The 19,100-nt window shown below is 42.0% G+C and overlaps 6 protein-coding genes across 6 annotated transcripts; 5 read left to right on the top strand and 1 right to left on the bottom strand.

Annotated features, from left to right (window-relative positions):
- Positions 1-566: 566 nt before the first annotated feature.
- On the top strand, positions 567-1,583 carry K444DRAFT_670838 (uncharacterized protein; the record flags this gene model as incomplete). The annotated part of the gene is made up of 3 exons (XM_024887679.1): positions 567-906; positions 965-1,168; positions 1,334-1,583. Exons 1-3 carry the CDS (start codon positions 803-805, stop codon positions 1,581-1,583), a joined length of 558 nt encoding a protein of 185 aa, XP_024726533.1. The 5' UTR covers positions 567-802.
- A 963-nt stretch (positions 1,584-2,546) lies between these two features.
- On the top strand, positions 2,547-3,137 carry K444DRAFT_670837 (uncharacterized protein; the record flags this gene model as incomplete). The annotated part of the gene is made up of 2 exons (XM_024887678.1): positions 2,547-3,018; positions 3,061-3,137. 2 exons carry the CDS (start codon positions 2,547-2,549, stop codon positions 3,135-3,137), a joined length of 549 nt encoding a protein of 182 aa, XP_024726532.1.
- Positions 3,138-4,401: 1,264 nt separating this feature from the next.
- Positions 4,402-6,054, bottom strand: K444DRAFT_291787 (ankyrin). Its single transcript, XM_024871669.1, has 3 exons — positions 5,829-6,054; positions 5,090-5,770; positions 4,402-5,027 (listed from the first exon to the last, which is right to left on the bottom strand). Exons 1-3 carry the CDS (start codon positions 5,946-5,948, stop codon positions 4,641-4,643), a joined length of 1,188 nt encoding a protein of 395 aa, XP_024726531.1. The 5' UTR covers positions 5,949-6,054; the 3' UTR covers positions 4,402-4,640.
- Positions 6,055-9,066: 3,012 nt separating this feature from the next.
- K444DRAFT_622696 (uncharacterized protein) lies at positions 9,067-9,356 on the top strand. The gene has a single exon (XM_024882149.1). The coding sequence runs from the start codon at positions 9,096-9,098 to the stop codon at positions 9,276-9,278; it is 183 nt and encodes a 60-aa protein (XP_024726530.1). The 5' UTR covers positions 9,067-9,095; the 3' UTR covers positions 9,279-9,356.
- Positions 9,357-9,407: 51 nt separating this feature from the next.
- K444DRAFT_577379 (uncharacterized protein) lies at positions 9,408-10,571 on the top strand. Its single transcript, XM_024877571.1, has 2 exons — positions 9,408-9,979; positions 10,127-10,571. The coding sequence occupies exons 1-2, from the start codon at positions 9,448-9,450 to the stop codon at positions 10,519-10,521; spliced, it is 927 nt and encodes a 308-aa protein (XP_024726529.1). The 5' UTR covers positions 9,408-9,447; the 3' UTR covers positions 10,522-10,571.
- A 5,400-nt stretch (positions 10,572-15,971) lies between these two features.
- Positions 15,972-16,160, top strand: K444DRAFT_548861 (uncharacterized protein; the record flags this gene model as incomplete). Its single annotated transcript, XM_024876404.1, has 1 exon — positions 15,972-16,160. One exon carries the CDS (start codon positions 15,972-15,974, stop codon positions 16,158-16,160), a length of 189 nt encoding a protein of 62 aa, XP_024726528.1.
- Positions 16,161-19,100: the final 2,940 nt, after the last annotated feature.

Genomic DNA, 19,100 nt, shown 5'->3' with positions numbered 1-19,100 from the left:
GGTAGATAAGGATGGACAAACAGGAAGGGAAGTGAGCCACGAAGCTTATGATACAGTGAAACCTCAATATAAGGATACCAAAATTGTCCCCAAAAACTAAGGATAATGCGAGGTATCCTTATATTGAGGACCACGTGACAGGGTTGCTAAGCTGAGATAGTACTATTTTAGGTTAGAGACTTTTATGCTCAGTAAGATTATGCCCTAAACTTATTCTTTTAAGTTAGTCTTAAGGGGGGAACGTCTTACTTTTCTTACCCGACAAGGAAGCTCTCCCGGTTTACCCAAATTTGAGCTAAATTTCAAAGGTTCTTATCGAGATTTAAGATAATTATAAGGATATCCCATACAAATTCTTAGTCCGGGACTGGAAATCCTAAGGATAATCCCTATAATGAAGTTATCCTTAGCTCAGGGCCAATTTTTATTGGGGTCCTGAGGTAGTATCCTTATGTCGAGGATATCCTTATATTGAGTATCCTTGTAGCGAGGTTTCACTGTAGTTAGAGCGGAGCTACCCCGGATTATCCCCAGGGCGAGGCTGGAACGAAACACTTCAATTCAAGCAGAACCTCACCAGCAAGAACAATCCCCACAACCCTCTGTGAAGCCTCTTGCGACATCGACAACGCCCAATTGAGGGAAACCCAGATCTTCGAACTCGATACATTATCTTCCTGAACCGCACGACTTCGCTTGGAGATCAAACGATCAATCGGGTACTTCACGCGACGAGCGTTCGAAGAACGCGTCGGAACGCCCGGTCGCAACTTCAACGTCCCAACTCTGCACCCAGAACGCGATGTCATCTCCACCTACCACGACCGATAAGAGGAAGAAATCTGGTGATCAAGAGGAGGAAGTGCAGAATGTGGTGAAGAAGGCGAGAAAGACACCGAACCTCGTGTGAGTACAGCACTTTCTCGATACCCCATCTATGTATTCAAAGCTAATCACAAAGCAGGGGTCCGCAGACAATCGTCACCGTCAATGTCAGGAAGCACGCAGGAGCTAAGATCCATCCCTTTCGAATACACAAAAACTACCTATGTCATTACTCCCCATACTTTGAAGCCGCGTTCAACGGAAGGTTCATTGAAGGAGAAACTCAGGTCTTGGAACTTGAAGACACTGAGCCTAGGATTTTCGGCATATTTGTCAATTGGCTGTATGTCCAAAAGATTACCGATGAAGATGGCCAATTAGCATCGTGCTCAGACTGCATCAATTTATGGATTCTAGCCGACAAAATACTCGTGCCTAGCCTCCAAAACTAAGCCCTTATGTCCCTGGAATTCGACCGGAGTTCTGGCTCAAAGAAACATTTTACCAGCGCCATATTCCATCACATATGGGACAATACGACAGAAGAAAGCCTTCTGAGAGCCTACCTGGTAGAAGTCATGGTCAGAAAGCCAAAACGTAGCAACATCGCAACACCGGAACACTATCCCCATGGGATGTTGGTTGCTATCGTCAACGGGCTACGAAAGCGAGAACGGAACCATAAAGTTCGCGATGGTAGCAGTCAAGGCTCGGGGGAAGTTCCGTTTGAAGAGCTGAAGCGCTTTTTCGTTCGCTAGGGCGCAAATAGTCGAAAGGTAGTGTCCGTGCAATGCGGATCCTCTCACGAGTAGCAAATCGGACATAGTGAGTGGGGAACGAGGATTCGAAGGCCAAAGAGTCAATTATGTTGCCGTTGGTTTTGGTATCTCTGAGGTTGGTTGGCTTTGTTGCTGCGAATAGTGTTTCTCCTCAAGATTTCTCCCAATTGGCTCTGATGTTCAAGGAAGCGTCTTAGATCGAAATATAGCTATTTGAAACTTGCAACGTTTGTCGAAAGATCAGCTTCCTGAGTAAACGACAAAAGCTGGGCTAGATTAAAACTATGGTCACGTGTGAGGCGGATCAATTGCCCACCTTGCTGGCTTTGAACATAGTAGATGCAGCAAAAGTAGTATTGATTCTTGGAATTAATCATAAATATTACACAAAAGTGCGCCGCATGGCTGAGAGACAGACCTTGCTACCGCTCACCCCACTCTGAACTGCCACTGCTTCTGTATATTGTTAATATTTCAAGTTGACAAAATCCCAACATCGGTGCTGCCACTAATCATTTCTTCCTTGCCACTACCTCATCGCTACTTATTTGCGCGGAAGTAGCAACCCCACCAACATCATTCCAAGGAGCTTCTTTTGCAGTTTCCTGTCTCCATCGTTCCAGAGGGGTCAGGGGTTCTGCAGGCCCGGCTGAAGATGTAGGAATGCTGTCGCCACGATTTTGAGCTGCAAGTTAGACATATGGCATCGCAAAATTACCATTCTGGGCCGGAAGTGGCGCCAGAACCAAAGCCCTATATTTCCCCGGACCCCATAGCGACTCAGCCATATTACCCTCCTGAAACAAGAGCGGGACACTACGAAAAAACAATCTGTGGCTTACGAAGTCCAACGTTCTGGCTTACGCTAGTATTACTCTTCGTGATACTAGCAGCGGGAATAGGAGGTGGGGTAGGAAGGGGCTTAGCAATTCACAACGCAAAATGGTAAACCAGTCCAATAATATGCCCGTCCATCCAATAGTTAATAACCAGCGTTCGAGTAGCTCTAGTTCGAAGTCCAATTCCGAGTTCGGCTCCGGCTCTAGCCAAGAAACTATCTACATCACAACCACTCGTACTCGAACCATGACCCCGAGCCCCACAGGTACAAGTGACTCCGCAACCTCTGTCCCCACAGACGGATACCTCTACCTCGACTGTCTCTCAATCGACAAAACCAACATCCAAGCCTTCGGACAAACCTACCGCGTAATCTGTGGACAAGACTCCGCTGACCCTGACATTATTGCCATCGTGTCATATAGTCTTCTCGACTGCGCGAAAGCTTGTGCACCGTACAACACCAACTTGCAATCAAACAGATGCATATGTGCGACCCTTCAACTCGTATTTGAGATATGTGGACGCTCACAAGGGGACCTGTTGGTTGAAGAATCAGACTGGATGGCCGGTTGTGAGTGGTTTGACTGGTGTTGATCCAAATACGTATGCTCAGGTGATATTGCAACAGTGAGCAAGTGTGACTGGGTAGATGGCGACCCGAGAAGAGTCCGTGGATCCTTCCATCTGTAATGGGTGGCGCGTATTGCTGCGTGAGCTGGCGGAATGACTTGTGGAAACTACTACGGTCTAATTTGATGTAAAAGTGCGTTTTCGATTGGGTGGAGTATTCGTGGGGTTCTTGCGATCGTTTCAATGTACTGGGTAGTACGTGGAACGCATGTTGAGATAGCCATGTTGTTAGTAGTGAAGAAAAATAAGGTGCGGATAGACATGCTCGGGAGAGCTTGCAATATTGCCAATTTCCTTGTATCAACTTCCTATTCAAGTCTCCTCAGTGTCACAGAACTGAACCTAACCCAGCATTGCTCGGCTGAAGAAAGATCTTTAGAACCGACCCCGGAGCGGAAATTAAAAAACAGTTCAGTTCGCAAACATTAGGTATCAAGACGACTTGGGGTATTGGGGACCCGTCCAAGGCGAGGACCGTCCCATTGATGCAGGACGCGCTGCTAGGCTGAGGAGGACATTGTACAAGAGATTGCCTTCATACAATAGCCCATTTGCCCCATTGCCAAGAAGGTATCCTGAATATGGCTCTTCGGCTGGCGGTGGATGGTAGGTTTGTGTTACTCAGGGCTGCGGGGATAAATGTACTCTATATAATCTATGTCAAACTAGGAAATGTCTACCCATCTATCCTCTAAACTACCAAGAACCTGGCATCCAAAGCCTATCCTTCCCCGAGAAAATACAACAGTAATGAGTAAGCATAGTAATCTGGTATCTGTAAATCTTAAGCATTACCTAAACTTGGACTTCGGGCGTTTTGTTCACTGTAGGTAAGAAGTGGGGCGGGTAAAATGATGAATCTCAAAAGCAAGCCTAACTGTTTTGTTGGAGAAGAAAAGATGGGACGCGGGAAGAAATTAAGCGAGGGGGAAGGGGGCTTGTCTGTATGTTGGACATTTGCGGTTTGGTGAACGAAGACTTGAGCAGGGAAGCCTACGCTGTCTGAGAGTAAGTTTTCACGAGTTTTTAATTGGGAAGATGTTAATTGGACTCAATAGCAGCACATCGAATCAGCCCGTCCAGTAGCAAGAGCCACAGGAGAGAAGATGATGGTCGAAATCCTCAACATGTATCTTCTCATCTTTCTCTTCAAAATTTAGATCGAGTACTTCTACCTTGCGCAACCTCGCGAAGCCTCAAGTACCACACCTAGCGCAAAGCTTATAGATCGCACACCTTTCGCTCGAGAACCCTGTGATTCTTCTACCATACCTTCCAAGCACGGAATCAACACATCTGCAATTGCTCTCTTGACATTATCATCGTCCGTTTCATATATAGCCCTTGTGATGGCAGTTTTGTAGTATGTTGGATTTGACTCGACGCTTCCTGGTGAATTTATCTCGCCATTCCCAAAGATGAATAGTAGCAGCGCTCCCAAGGAAAAAATGTCGCATTTCTTCAATTCCTCGAACGTCATTGCCGTTTGCTCCTGATCTCTGCATTCAGTCGCATCAAAATCGTTGTCTTGTCGTACGTAGATTTTGTCCAAAGGGTCGTCTTCTATACTGACAGATTTTTCAAAATTCCATAGCTGGGAACAGTAGGAACTTTCTGGTCGACCTTCGACACTAAGGATGAAAACATTGTTGGGAACTTGGGATTTAGACAACCATGAGTGAAGCCACTTTCATGAACAACCTGCACTGCAGTAACAATATCCAAACAAATTTGAAGTCTTTGACTGAACGGTACCGAAGGACTTGATTGCAGAAAACCGCCGAGTGAGTTAACAACTCCCTCATGGGGCATTAACAGTGTAAGCGCATACCGCTCCCTGTTTTTCTGACGCGTCAAAAAATATCCGATGGCCTCCACAATAAAAGGGCAGCGCTTGATATTGTCATTCGTCAGCACCAGCGCTTCGGCAAGATAATCTTTGGGCACGAACTAGCAATTCAGCAAGTAAGCAAACGTTCTGTATTAAATTGCGGGATGGAGAATATGCTTACAAGTTTGAGTTTCTCCTCATCTTTCAACAGCCCCTCTTCTGGCAACTTATAAATATCCATCCCTCCAACGGATTCAGGAGAATGCAGTCCTGCAGAAGTTGAAATCTGCATGAATGCATCAAAACGAAAAAGAGGGTCGTCCTTCGCTGACTTTTGCCTCTTCTTTGGAAGCACTACCGGCTCTTCTGAAGCCTGCAAAAGTATCCTACTCATCCTCTTCCATTTCTGAATGAATGCTTCGTCCTCCGTGGAATGAGTTTCGTCCTTGAAAAGTCCCAGCGACAGACCATAAAGCCAAATGAACTTGGCACCCCGAAGCGATACTCCAGCGTTTGCCTGCGTATCCAGGCTTGCTCCTGTAGCAAGAAGTGCTCTTACTGCGTCAAAATTGTTTCCCAAGACAGCGCAAAACAAGGGCGTGAAGCCGGATGTGATCTCTTTAGCTTCTAGATGTTCTTCGAACGGAAACTTAGTGAGAAGATAGCTCATTATTTCTGCCAACTCATTGGGTAAACGCTTGGTGTACCTGGCTCCTGCGGCAAGGTGAAGCGCGGTGCTATGTCCACGGCTCTCCACAATGAAATTCGCGGGATCTAAGTGGTGGCCGGGCTCAAGAAGGTATTTGAGACAAGGCAAAACGTTATCATAACGCGTCAAAAGAGTTCCCAGAATTGTGGTGTTCTGATTTATAGTAAGTCACTTAATGAGCCCAAATTTAAGGAGAACGAGTTCTACGTACCTCATAATCGACATGATTCACATCGGCACCCAGCTTTAATAGTAAAGTTGCAGTCTTAAACTGCTTTTGCGCAACAGCCAGACAAAACGGGGTCTCGCCGGCATGATTGACTGCATCCATTTCTGCGTTGTACTTCACGAGGGTTTCAACGAAGAAAGCGTCCTCAAATGCAGTTTTGATGCATAGGTGGAGACAAGAATCTCCAGTTCACTCAGCCTGGAGGTGTACATTTGCTCCATTCTCAAGCAAAAGAATAAACTTATGCTCGTCTCCACGTTTGATAGCTGTGTGTAACGGCAATGATATCGATGATGGCATGTCTATTTGGTATTTCAGTCCTGATTTGAGTAGTAGAGAAAGAATGTTGACTGAGGACTTAAGGGTGGCGAAATGCGGAGCTGGAATCTGCCAGGCTTGACTGAGCTTCTCCCAATCCGCCCCCTTCTGGCGAAGCACCGACAGGGTTTTCTCAGCTTGAGTAAAGTAGTCCGAGATGTGAACAAACATGCGTAGCTCATCCCATTTGTCGTCCAGAGCAGCGTGGACAAGATTATTGCCGTAATGGTCGTACCATTTGGCGACATCGACATCATTTGTTTCCAAGAGGTGATCCAGAATTTCGGAACAGTGCAGACTAGCTGAAAGTCCTAACGCCGATACAAATTCGGAATTTTCGATCGGGCAGTTGGCACCATGCGATAACAGAATCTTTACTGCTGCAAGATCATTATGCAGAATTGCGTGGTGCAAAGGAGCACCATTAGCCACATACAGGACCGTAGTTGCGGGAGTTCGCGGTAGCAGACTAAGGTCTTCTCCTGCGGATATGAGGGCATTTGGATCCGCTCCACCCCGCATTGCCTCCGCTGCAATATCGTATTGCTCGCTAGGGTCGAAGACGTGGAGGAAGTGCAAAACTCCCTGCCCAATATCACTCTGCACGCTTGTATCAGCACCACGTCCCAAAAACAACTTCATCGCTGGATAGTTTCCAGACATGCATGATAACAAAAGCGGGGTTCTGCCGGCAGCGTCTCTGTTTTGTAAGGAGCTGACATCATCCCCGAGTTTTTCGAGAACGAGCTCCAGGTCCTTTATGCATGAAATATAACCAGCCAGAGAATGGAGTGTAAAGTTTTGAGCTGGTACTCTCATCTCACCTGATCTTTGTGGGTACCTGGTCTTTGTGCGGTTTGTATTTTATTCTTCTCTGCCTTTTTGGGTGTTGTCGGGATAACTAGTAACGGAGCTCAAAATTAAATTTTCTTCCATTGATGCCCATACGGCTCTCACGAGCAGATAAGTGTCCTGACACGTTGCTCGACGAGGCGGCCCTTCGGTGGCGCCAGTCCGACTACAGAAGTGCCCAGCCACTCCTGTCAGCCACATCTCATGCAATCAGCCATTTCTGCGGAATCTCGAACTGGGAAGCTGCCCGAGCCGATGGTCAAGCCTGGACGAGCAGCGCTTAATGGCATCGAGCAAGGTGGTGCCTATCCATAAATTATCACATGATCTACCCCTCACGATAGGTCATACAGTAGACCTCCACATACCCAGTGCACATTCATGTTCGGAAATTTGGGGGATCATGTGATTCAGACGTAATGTCCTCATCATGTGATTGAAATTATATAGAATGTTCTAGAATCATCAGAACGAGGTCTACTTAAGTACTCAGAAGTACGCTCCCTAGGCGTATAAAATGTCACTAGCAACTAAAGTTTCTGCTCAAACCCAGGATCCATTTTTGGCCTCCGTACCGGGATTCGTTGGTGGCTCCCATCTAGCCATTAGAAGCCAGCTTTGGGTGGGTTTGGGTGTGGCTAAAATTGGCGCTGACCACCATTTCAACCACCAGAGGGGGCTCAAAATGGGCTCCGCTGCTAAATATAGCCCTATCGTCGTCACCCTCGCCCACGCTGATGTCACAAATCTGACTCTGATTTTGGATTTTGCTCCAATTCTGGCACCCTGGTTTGAGGTTTGTTACTTCATTTTTGGCCCCTCAGTTGATTGGATTTTGGCTCGATTTCAGCGGTCTTTTGAGCTATTTTGTAATTTAATCCAGGCGCTGCCTCCGGTTCTGGACCGGTGGCCCCATCCGCATCAAACCTAGAAGTATAAGGCGAGCGGTATGTGCAGGGAACGTCAACCAATTCCAAGGACTTTCCGCCCAGAGGCCTGCCAGGCGCCAAAGTGAAGTTTACTACATAGGTTGGTTGGCCACAGCTTAGATTTACCCCGCAGTCGTTTCCGAAGCGGGGCGAAGAACTGCCAACATGGACCGGCTGGCGTCCACTTATACTGCATTCCCACGCTTTCTCGCGAACTCATAAGCCACATTTAGTTCCATACTGTTGCCTCAAGGCAGCTGGTCTTGATAGGTTGCACATCACGAACGGTGGGGCTTGTTCCTGCCAATCCCCTACCTCCACGCTTTCGGTGATGTTGCCACTGTTCCAAACGAAGGTGACTGCGGCCAAATGACCAGACCAGATGGCTGTTCATATCAAGAGCGGTCCAAGGAGGGGTGTCGAAGCCGTCTTCCTGCATTCTGGAGGTTGTTGAAGAGAAAGGAAGGTGATGCCTCGCGACAGTGGACGGTGGACTCGCGTCTCTTGTGGGGGACTTCCCAGCGAAATAAAGAAAGCGACCCAACCCACCAACTTCCAAAAATAGCTGTCATGTCAGGGGTAATTTTGGGATGCCCAAATCAAGATGCGGATTATAGCTTTTTTAGAACGTCAGATGTTAGAAGCATTTACCATACATTGACCGCAGTCAAAATGCAGACTTCTCTTTCTAGAAAACAGCAATTTAGACGCTTCTCCCAGACAAGTCCCCACCGTAACATTATCCCCATTCTTGAAGAACTTTGTTGCATGTCGCACTGAGACCAGAGAAAAGTGGTCTGATGCTCACAGCAACGACGGCACTTCCCCATCCAATAGGCTACACAATCGCCCTCTTGCTATCGCAACAAAACTTTGAAATATGTTGGTAAAGGATATTGATTGGAAGAACATAGATAGTATCAGTAAGGAGGAGGCCTCCTACAAATTTTGCGACGTGCAACAAAAAAACTTTCTTGCAGCTCACTTGTAATCCCTTGACTATTTTACGGGGAAAGCGCCACAAAACAAAGCGCACCAAAGTTGGTGTAGTGACTCAACTTACTTTAGTCGTGGCCGCCCTGCTTCGTCGCATATCGCTAAACCGGGCGTTTTTTGTGCGACTGCCATTCGAAGGTTGTTGGATGATTAGATGCATGGTGCTGCCACCGCCATCACCGTCGCCAACTCTGAATTCTGCCGAACCACGTCCTTGCCCTTGGCACTACGCGTCAACCTGCTTACGCTTCCTCTGCCTCTGGCTCTGGGTGTTGCCGCTTGCTACAGGGTGTGGCTCCGGTGTGAGGCGCGCCAACGCAAGACCAATTCTTACTAACGGACCTTGCATTTGAGTTGTCACGGAGAAGGATGTGGTTGGCAGCAACAGCGAGGATTTTATACCGAAGTAGCGCCGCCCAGTAGCGTCGTAACGTGATGTCACGAGGCTATTGTTGGGCCGTGAACTCGACTGTCTCGTACTTCCTTATCAGCAAATACACAGAGATATGTCATTTCAAGAAGCTATTTGTCGTGTCCGCGTAGAGCAATCCGCATCGCCTCTACTTCTACTTCCCAATAGTTCCGACGTCCCTATCGAAACTCGTCTCCAATGGTTAAGATTCATTTCAGAACAATTCCTCGATCAACAAAATTCAGACGGTGGAGTTCGCGATTGGGATCTTATCCTCAGACTCGACGGCTCAGGAGAGAATTGCGCGGACAATACATCGCCAGCTTCACTATCTACCAGAGTATATTCAGCACGCTATAGGATCCCCAATGCGATAATTGAACGACTCGACTCTAGTGAAGAAAAAGTTCGACGTGCAGAACTGTTTGCTCTAGGTGGTCTCTTATACCAGGTGCTTTCGGGCAAAGAGATGTTTAGTAGTGTAGAAGGGGGGGAGCATATTCAATCTTGTCTTGCCAAAGGAGAGTTTCCAGAAGATGTTTGGGAATTACCGAGAGCGGTGAGGATCCTAGCATGTTGGTGTCCTGGATTTGCCAAGGATTTACTGGCTGCTCGCAGTATGGACGGTACGTTGTCTTTTTAGATTTCTGTTATAAGTAATTTTTACGTTTGACTGTCCATCTACTTCTTATCCTCGCCAGAAATATTAGTCCTCAATGCTTCTCTATGCCAGCATATATGAGTTTCTTCATTTTGCTAAGTTCTCTATCTAGAGTCTCTACGTTCAAAGGTCATGGGCTACATTATAAAGCATCCCGTCCTCTTTGGTCTCCAAGTCGCCGGTGGCATTGCCTCTCTGGCCTCTATTATTGCACTGCCTATTCTCGGTGCGGTGGGATTCGGAGCGGCAGGACCAGCTGCTGGATCTGCTGCCGCTGCGTGGCAATCAAGCATAGGTCTAGTAGAAGCCGGTAGTCTTTTCGCCTGGTGTCAAAGTGCGGCAATGGGAGGAGCTGCAGTAGGCGGGATTCTGGCCACCGGCTTAGCTGGAGCAGGTGTAGCTGTTGGGGCCGCTCTTACAGGTGCCTTAGACGGCGTCAACGCTCCAGCAACAGACCTAAAGGAGAAATTCTTGACTGCTTGGAATCGGGATATCAGTGGGACGTAGTTAGTAACTGCCCAACTTTAGTGCTACTCTTCCTTAATAAGACCTTTCACGTTATCTATTTCGTTGTGCAAAAAAGGTGCTACCCTGAATTGCAAACAGAGCAAGGGATACAGGGTTTGAAGATCAGCTAGGCCGTAACGGTAGTAGTGCTGGGTAAAAATGGGTCCAAATTAAAAACACAGAGTGTCCCGTGAGACACTATTTTCGCCTCCTACTGTAATCAAGATGTCAAAGACTGTTCAAATTCCAGATACCTTTTCCGCCATTTCCTCTAGATTTGACTCCTTCTTTTCGCAAGACAGTCGCTGTTTGATTGGAAGCAGTGTATCAAAAAAAATAAAAAATCAAGGCTAATTAATTATAATTAACTAGAGTTAATTATAGTTGATTATGATTTGATTCAGCAAATTTTGACTTGATTTGATTTGATTATGATTATAATTAATTATAATTAGCTAAAATCATCACGTGATACTAAGAAAACTTAAATTTCTCAAGTAACTTAAAAGATTATTAAATAACTAACGGCTATATTAATAAGGTATAAACAAAACTTATAGGATATATATAAGAGTATAAAGCTAGTCTAAATCGGGTATAAAAAACTGGATATCTTTCTTAGAAACCTCTTCTTTATCTTTTTTATCCTTATTTATTCTTTTTTATTTCTCCCTATTTGAGGGATATTAAGGTTAATTAAAGAATATTGAGATATTTTCGAATATATCGAGTAAAAACAAGTAAGTTTATAGTCGAAAGCTTCTTAATTAGAGCTATAATTATTGAGATATTTATATATAAAGTAAAGGAAGAAGAAAGTAACCTGAGGAAAATCACTTATTTATATGTAAATTCTCTAGAATATAGAAGATTATTTAATAAGCGTCTAATTAGATATAACCCTCTAATTTTAAAGCGTCCATTTGTAAGAGAGCCTATTTTTAGCTAATTTATTTATAATAATAAGATTTATAAGGTAGCGAAGAATTACTAGAAAATCGAGGAGGTTTTAGCGCCTTCGGCTCGCGCCGCTTCGCTTACCAAGCAGTGCGATACCCGATTTAGTAAGGAGCGCCTTAAGCGATACCGAATACGGACTAGCCTAAGCCTAATTTTAGCCTTATCTCGCCTTTAAACCTCCGAGCGCACGTGTACGCTCACGTGACTAAATAATTAACTATAATTAACTATAGTTGATTATAGTTAATTATGATTTGATTAAGTAGATTTTGACTTGATTTGATTTGATTCAGAGGCTATAATCAAATCAAACTAAATCATTTAATATACTGATTAAAAGAGCAAAGCGTCGGTGAGTCCCTGCAAATTTTGTAATAGGTAATAAAAAAATGAAAGTCATAATCTTAGCCTTATATTAAAGCTATGTCCAAGCCACAAAAGTTACGTACCAGCTACCCGGAATGCGACCTCTTTATCCCTTCGTCCGGTGAGACATGTCCACACGCTAGCAAGGGGGTGTGCCGCACTGAACAGGGGGGGCTCGCCTGGCACAGGGAGCATAATAATTATGTACCTTTGTATATAAATTTATTAGTAAGCTATATTAGTGGAATGAAATCGCGTCCAGCACTCCCCCACCTTATACAAGTTTACCTTACAAAACACACAACCCCTAATAGAGCGCTTTGCCCTCCCTTCTATAGCTTTCCCAAGGACCTTTTGGCATCTTTGTTTATATAAACACCATGTACAAGTGCCTCTAGGGCGCTTATCCCAGTAATACAAGTGCGGGGCATCGGGATTAAATACCCTCCTTCCCCCTAACCCTACTCGCAAGCTCTCTAGCTTTGCCTTCTCAGAATACCCTAATAGCTTATAATAAAGCTCGATTCTGAATTGCAAGTGCGTAAGGGGACGTTCCTCTACTGTACTTAATCGGTAAAGCCTGTAACCATTTATACAGGCTACCTCGATTAGCCAGTAAAACAAGGGCCACCAATTCCTAAAGGTAGGCTTGTGACTCTCATATACTTCCCTGAATTGGTTTGCGAGATCCACCCCTCCCATATATTGATTATAATCATTAATAAAGCTAGGAATCTGAAGCTCCTTTATTGGCATTTCGCCAAAAACCTCCCGTACGATTTGCCTATTTGTGGACGTCTTTACAGGACGTTTTCTTTCCTTTACTCGCCAGTCCTTCGCTTTATTTACGGTATGGATATTACTTAAAGCTAAGATAATACTATTATCTTGCCAAGCTAAGCAAAGTATATCCTAAACCACTGCTGCAAGCAAGGTATTCCATTCTAGCTTTATAGCGAACCGATTTTTGATTACTGATAATTCTGGTGGAAATAGCTTGTACGGGCGAGTAGTATCTACTGTACCAAATTTACAGGCTCGTAGCTCTGAAAATAAGGGTATAGAGGTAAAGTAATTATCGAGGTATATTATAAGGTAGTAGCGTAGAAGGGAAAGTGTCAGATTTCGTACCAGAGAACCGGTATTTGTAAGGGTTGGATGGAGAGTTATTTTTTGTAGCCCCTTCTCTCGCAAGCTCCAAGTCTAATTATATATATATCCATAATCCGCAAGCCTGTAGATTTTATACCCTTGTTTAATCGGCTTTTTGGGCATTTTGTATATATATAAGGATCTAGAATAATAATTAGCGGGGTAGCGGGGTAATAAAAATGGAGGAAACGCACCTGCCAAAGCACCGTACTATAAGTTCGTTAATACTCACTTTAGATAAAGGCGAGTAATATACTTGACAAGAAGCTTGTATAGACGAAGCAAGAGGTTCAAGCTTATACCACCAAAGCTTATTATTTGGTAAGTAATACCCATTTTGCTTATTATTTATAGGATACGAAATATAGCAATACCGCTTGATTTATTTAAAGCGGCAGAGCGATATATGGCTTGTAATTGAGTATAGAGGACCTTTATTAAAGTCTGAATTCTAGTATATCTCAATTTGAGGCTTATCGTATACTCCCATATATATAATAGTACCGAGAAATACGTATAATTCCTCTAGAAGTAAATCTGTCCATTCTCGTACCCTCTTCTCCTTTATATATAGCCTTTGTATACTCGTATATCGATTAGTATTTGTAGTAATTGTCTGGAAAAGCTTGGGAGTAAAGAATAGGCTAAAGTAATCGAACGGGCGTGGTTTTCGTGGAAAATCAGGAGGTAGAATTGCTCTTGCTGGCTGTCTAGATTCGGGTTGGAAAGGCTTGTAGGAAACGTCTGTGATTGGTCCAAGTTTGTGAAGTATATTTGCAAGTGATTAGGTGGTTTTTAGCCCATTAGGCTCTGGTGGTGGGCTGGAAGAATGGTCTATTACTGGCTATGAGTGCGTACTAGAGGGGTATTACTGGATGCGATTTCATCCATGCGATGTAGCTTACTAATAAATTTATATGCAAAGGTATATAATTATTATGCTCCCTGTGCCAGGCGAGCCCCCCCTGTTCAGTGCGGCACACCCCCTTGCTAGCGTGTGGACATGTCTCACCGGACGAAGGGATAACGTGTAATAAATTGATTTTTATTTTCTTACGTAATAAATCACTGAGTAATACTTCAAATTTATTACCGACGGACCTAATAACGGCCTTATACGCTTTGCCGGGATCTTTAATCTTGACCTGGCAGGTAGGAGGTTCGAAGGAGAAATAATACTAGATACAGGGCTTAGGAAACTAGAGGTTATAGTAGGCAAACTTATAGAACGGAATTAAATTGCCTATAGCTATAGTAATTAACTTTTAGATATATTTTCTTAATAACTCGGCTCCTATAGCCTCTTTTCCCTTTCTAATTCCCTATTAAGTACTACTATATTTAATACTAGACTAGCTAGAGCCTTTTATAGAGTTTGCTTTCTTTCTATCCTTATTCTTCTTATACTTGGGTTTATAAGAGCGGTCCTGCTATTTATTTGGGTTATAGTAGATATTATTACCAGATCTAAATATAGTATTATTAGTAATATAAACTACTTCTAGATATATAGACTTGCCTGTTATAATAGAGTTATTAATAATTATATAAGGCATATAATAGTAAAGTAATATATAAGTAGTTAAGGTAAGTAAGCTATAGAGTAATACTTGCAAGTATAACTAATTCCAAGAATTAATTCTAATAAAAGACTAATTAATACCTCTTTCTAAAGCTAGGAGTATCTCCCTATATATTCCCTAGTACTTAGCTAAGCCTATAAAGTACTTTACTTAACTAGGAAATATAATCTCATATAATCCGTATAATTCTAATTACCTATATAATTCTAATTATAAGCTTTATATAAAATAGGAAACTAGATCTATAATATCTAATACCTGCCTATATATTATTATATATATCTATTATATTAATTCCTTCTCTGGGCCCTTATTCCCAAAAGGCCTGAGAAAACTATAAATAGCTTTATAAATAATTCCCTGAAACTTTTCCGACTACTAGTTCTCTCTAAAGATTTCCTATAATTATCTTATTATTATATTAGGTAATGGAATTAAGAATATAGTTTACTAACCCTATCTAGTTAACTCGTAAATTGCCTCTAGCGATTTCTTCTTATAAAGGTAATACAGGTATAATATATATTATTAGATATAAAGCTCTTCCTGTTTTCTAATTAGTTTATAAATCCTCTTCTATATTGTCCTACGGTCGGACTACCCTAAGCGGTTGGCTCTCGGGGCCCCTTAGAAAATACTAGTCACGTGCGGAACGCCAGAATCGCCCCCTTCTAGGGAATCACGTATCGGAATACGATTACGTTCAAATCCTTAGTACTAAGCTTAGGATAAGAGAGGAGAAGCTCAAGTATCTTTCTCTATATTTTAGTAGTTCTGGAATACGAGGGGCTTTTATTGCGATTTTTTAAAGCTTGGGGGAAAATCTTAAGCTAGCAATTCCGTAGAAAGCGCTAAAAAAAAAACCTGGCCTTACTTTCCTCTTCTCTTTATTACTCCCACCTTTACTACTCTCCCTTTTACTTATATATTATGGATCCTCCTCGCTTTTATACTGCCTGTAGGCAAAATCGGCCTGCTTCTGACTTTATTACAGAACGGGCTAAGGTATATAAGAGCTATAATCGCTATTGAGTCTGTATTTCCCCCCTTTTTCTGGCTTAACTAACTAGTTAATAGGCCCGGTCAGCTACTAATCGTATCCAGCAATGCCCTGCCTTATAAGAACTCGATCCAAATACCCTTCCTATCTCTCGGCAATAACGACGGTCGATTACAGACGTTTCTGCGGACGAGCCAGCCCTATAGCGCCAGCGACGGATCCGTTAACCGTCCGTTGCGGCCCTAGTTAATATCTTGGAGAACCCTCCTGCCGACCTACCTATTATATAGCCTCCTGCCTTTCTCTCCTGCTTCCGGCTAGCCCCCGTATATATGACTGGTCCGCTTACGGGTTACTATATAACTTGCGGAGCCTTCTATTTTAGCTATATGGACGATCACTTTGAGGCCTATTATAAAAAGGGCAATATAGTACTTCCTCTAATCCGCAAGCCTCCTTTATACCTCTCTTACCTCTTTATGGGTAATAATTCGCTCTACCGGGCCTTCCGGACAAATATCCGGGTATATAATTATACTTTTGCCTTTATATTAGTTAAGTATAAGAAAGATATATAAATTGACTTCTCCCGTAAGATCTAGTATTTTTAGATCTATAGTAAGCTCTTTTACTTCCAAGGCCTGCTATAGCCCGCTTTATATACCGAACCCTCCTTTATATAGCTCTTCTTTTATAATCCGCTCTTTATAACTAATATACGGGCTACTAACTTTCCTTACTTAGACCATATGGTTCTTTTATAGCTTACGGATATGTTTACGGATTATAATCCGTTTATTATAGTCTATAAAATAGCCCGTAAGTATCTTGCGAGCTAGTAAACCGATTTCCGGATCTTACTTAACCCGTAAATATACTTAATTCTCGAGTCGGGTACTAATTATTATTATAAGAACCTCCTAATAAGTAATGAGGTTATAGCCCTTATTCTAGACAAGTATACGGATATAAGCCACTATAATCTGGTACTTATAGTCCGTAAGGCAGGCCACAAGTATCTGTAAATATATATAATTAATACTATATATATAGTATATATACCGCTCTACTATATCTTGCTCTTCCCGTATAATAACCCGGACTAGTACTATAGTTTGCAGTTATAGGACCGTAATAAGACCCGTTAGCGGATATGGCTCGAGTAGCGGGTCTTTTACTAGTACTATCTCTATATCCGTCTAGCCTTCTCTCTACTCTTTTATACTAGCCGCCTCTTTTAGTAATATGTTATTAATATATATATTACTTATAAGACTACCTCGCTTGACTAGCTCTGCTTATACTAGTAGAATATCCGTACGGACGTTTATACGGGACTTGCGGATGCTCTAATCTATAAGGATATCCGTATAAATAATATTAGCTATTACTTTATCTTTCTATTAAGCTTTACAGGTAGTAATTACTTTATATAGTAGCTCTTTCAAGACTCAATAGCTATTATATAGTACTTTAGTAAGCCAAGCTTCTTTATTACCTTTATAGCTAACCCGTACTAGCTTAAGATTACAGATTACCTCTTAAATAGGTAGTAAGTAATTAATCGTCCGGATCTCCTCTACCGGATCTTTATTCTAAAGATAAGAGAGCTTCTTATAGACCTCAAGAATTACCTTTTTGGACGGTATATAGGCTATATCTATATAATCAAGTACTAGAAACATGGCCTTCCGTATATATACCTGTTCTTATTTCTTAAAAGGGATATTATCTTCTTAACCCCTGATTTAGTTAATAAGGTTATTTGTACCGAGCTCCTAGACCTATTATGGGATCCTATAGGCAAACTTATGGCCATAGTTACTAGCCAGATATCTTATAGGCCATATAGCCTTAATAATAATCCAAAAGCCCTGTATATAGTCCGTAAGATACCTATAGCCCTACTCGTATATTAGAAGAGGTTCCCCAAGGCATTTGCAGCTATAATAATTATCTATAAGAATAGGTATCCCGAATACTAGTACTAGAATAACGGCCGTATATTTACGGTCCGTAAACCAGGCTTTCCAGACCAGGAAGTCATCCGTAATAACCGCTAGGTTATTCTATATAACCCGTATCTCCTCTAGAAGTTCCGCTCGTATATTAATATCGAGGTTTATATATCCGTATAAGTAATTAAATATATCTATAAGTATATTTATAAGGGAACGGACTATATAATTATTACTATTTCGGGAATAGATAATAAGATTACCTAGTACCTTTAGGCTTGGTATATGGGCCCTATAGAGGCTTTCTAGTACCTGTTCGAATACCTAATATACCAGAAGTTCCTCCCGGTTTAATACCTCGTAATCTACTTTCCTGGGCAGTATACGGTCTACTTTACGGCTAACCTCTTACCCGAGCAGATTACGGACCGGGCTACAAATGCCCGCTCGACCTTAATAGCCTTCTTTAAGTATAATATAATATATAAGAATAGACGCTAATATAAGGCACGTAATAGTAGGGTAATATACAAGTAGTTAAGGTAAATAAGCTATAAAGTAATACTTGTAAGTATAACTGATTTCAAGAATTAATTCTAATAAGAGACTAATTAATACTCCTTCCAAAGCTAGGAGCATCTCCCTATATATTCCCTAGTACTTAGTCAGGTATATAAAGCCCTTTACTTAATTAGGAAATCCTATGTGATTTATATAATTCCGATTATAAGCTATATCTAAAATAGAAAACTAGATCTATAATATCTAATACCTATTTATATACTATTATATATACCTATTATATTAACCCCCCCTCTGGGCCCTTATTCCCAAAAGGCCTGGGAAAACTATAAATAGCTTTATAAATATTTCCCTAAAACTTTCCTAGCTATTAGCTTTCCCCAAAAACTTCCTATAATTACCCTATTATTATACCAGGTAATAGAATTAAGGATATAATTTACTAATCCTTCCTAACTAGTTTGCAAATTGCCTTTAGTAATTCCCCCTTATAAAGGTAGTACGAATATAGTATATATTATTAGATATAAAGCTTATCCGATCTTCTAATTAGTTTATAAATCCTAACTTAGTCTCTATTTATAAATAAATTATTACTTTATAGGCCCAAAAGCTTAGAAAAGTTAATCCGATCTTCTAGTTTATTTGTAAATCCCTTCTTTAGAATTTTCTAGATATTCCTGGTATAGAACCGGTTCCGAATTTATAATTACTATTCGGGAAAAGGGTATTATAAAAAGGCCTCCCTTTTCCTACTAACTAATCTTCCTTTTCTTTAATTATAATATTATACCCAGCTCCTCCTTATCCTTTGCCTTCCTTCTTTAAGCCTTCTTTAAGCTCCTTTAAGCTCCTTTAAGCCTTATTTAAGCTTTATTTAAGTCCTCTTCTAATTTCCTCTTTTACTTCTTTATTTATTAAAATAAATACTTCTCTTAGTACTTATTAGCCTATTATTACTTATTCGGCTAATACTTCCATATCCTTAATTTGCCCTTACTATCTTTAATATTCCAAGAATATTACTAAGTTTCCTGA

Source organism: Hyaloscypha bicolor, assembly GCF_002865645.1.
Source record: "Hyaloscypha bicolor E unplaced genomic scaffold K444scaffold_190, whole genome shotgun sequence".
NCBI lineage: Eukaryota > Fungi > Ascomycota > Leotiomycetes > Helotiales > Hyaloscyphaceae > Hyaloscypha > Hyaloscypha bicolor.
This window is presented reverse-complemented; position numbering and strand designations above follow the sequence as displayed.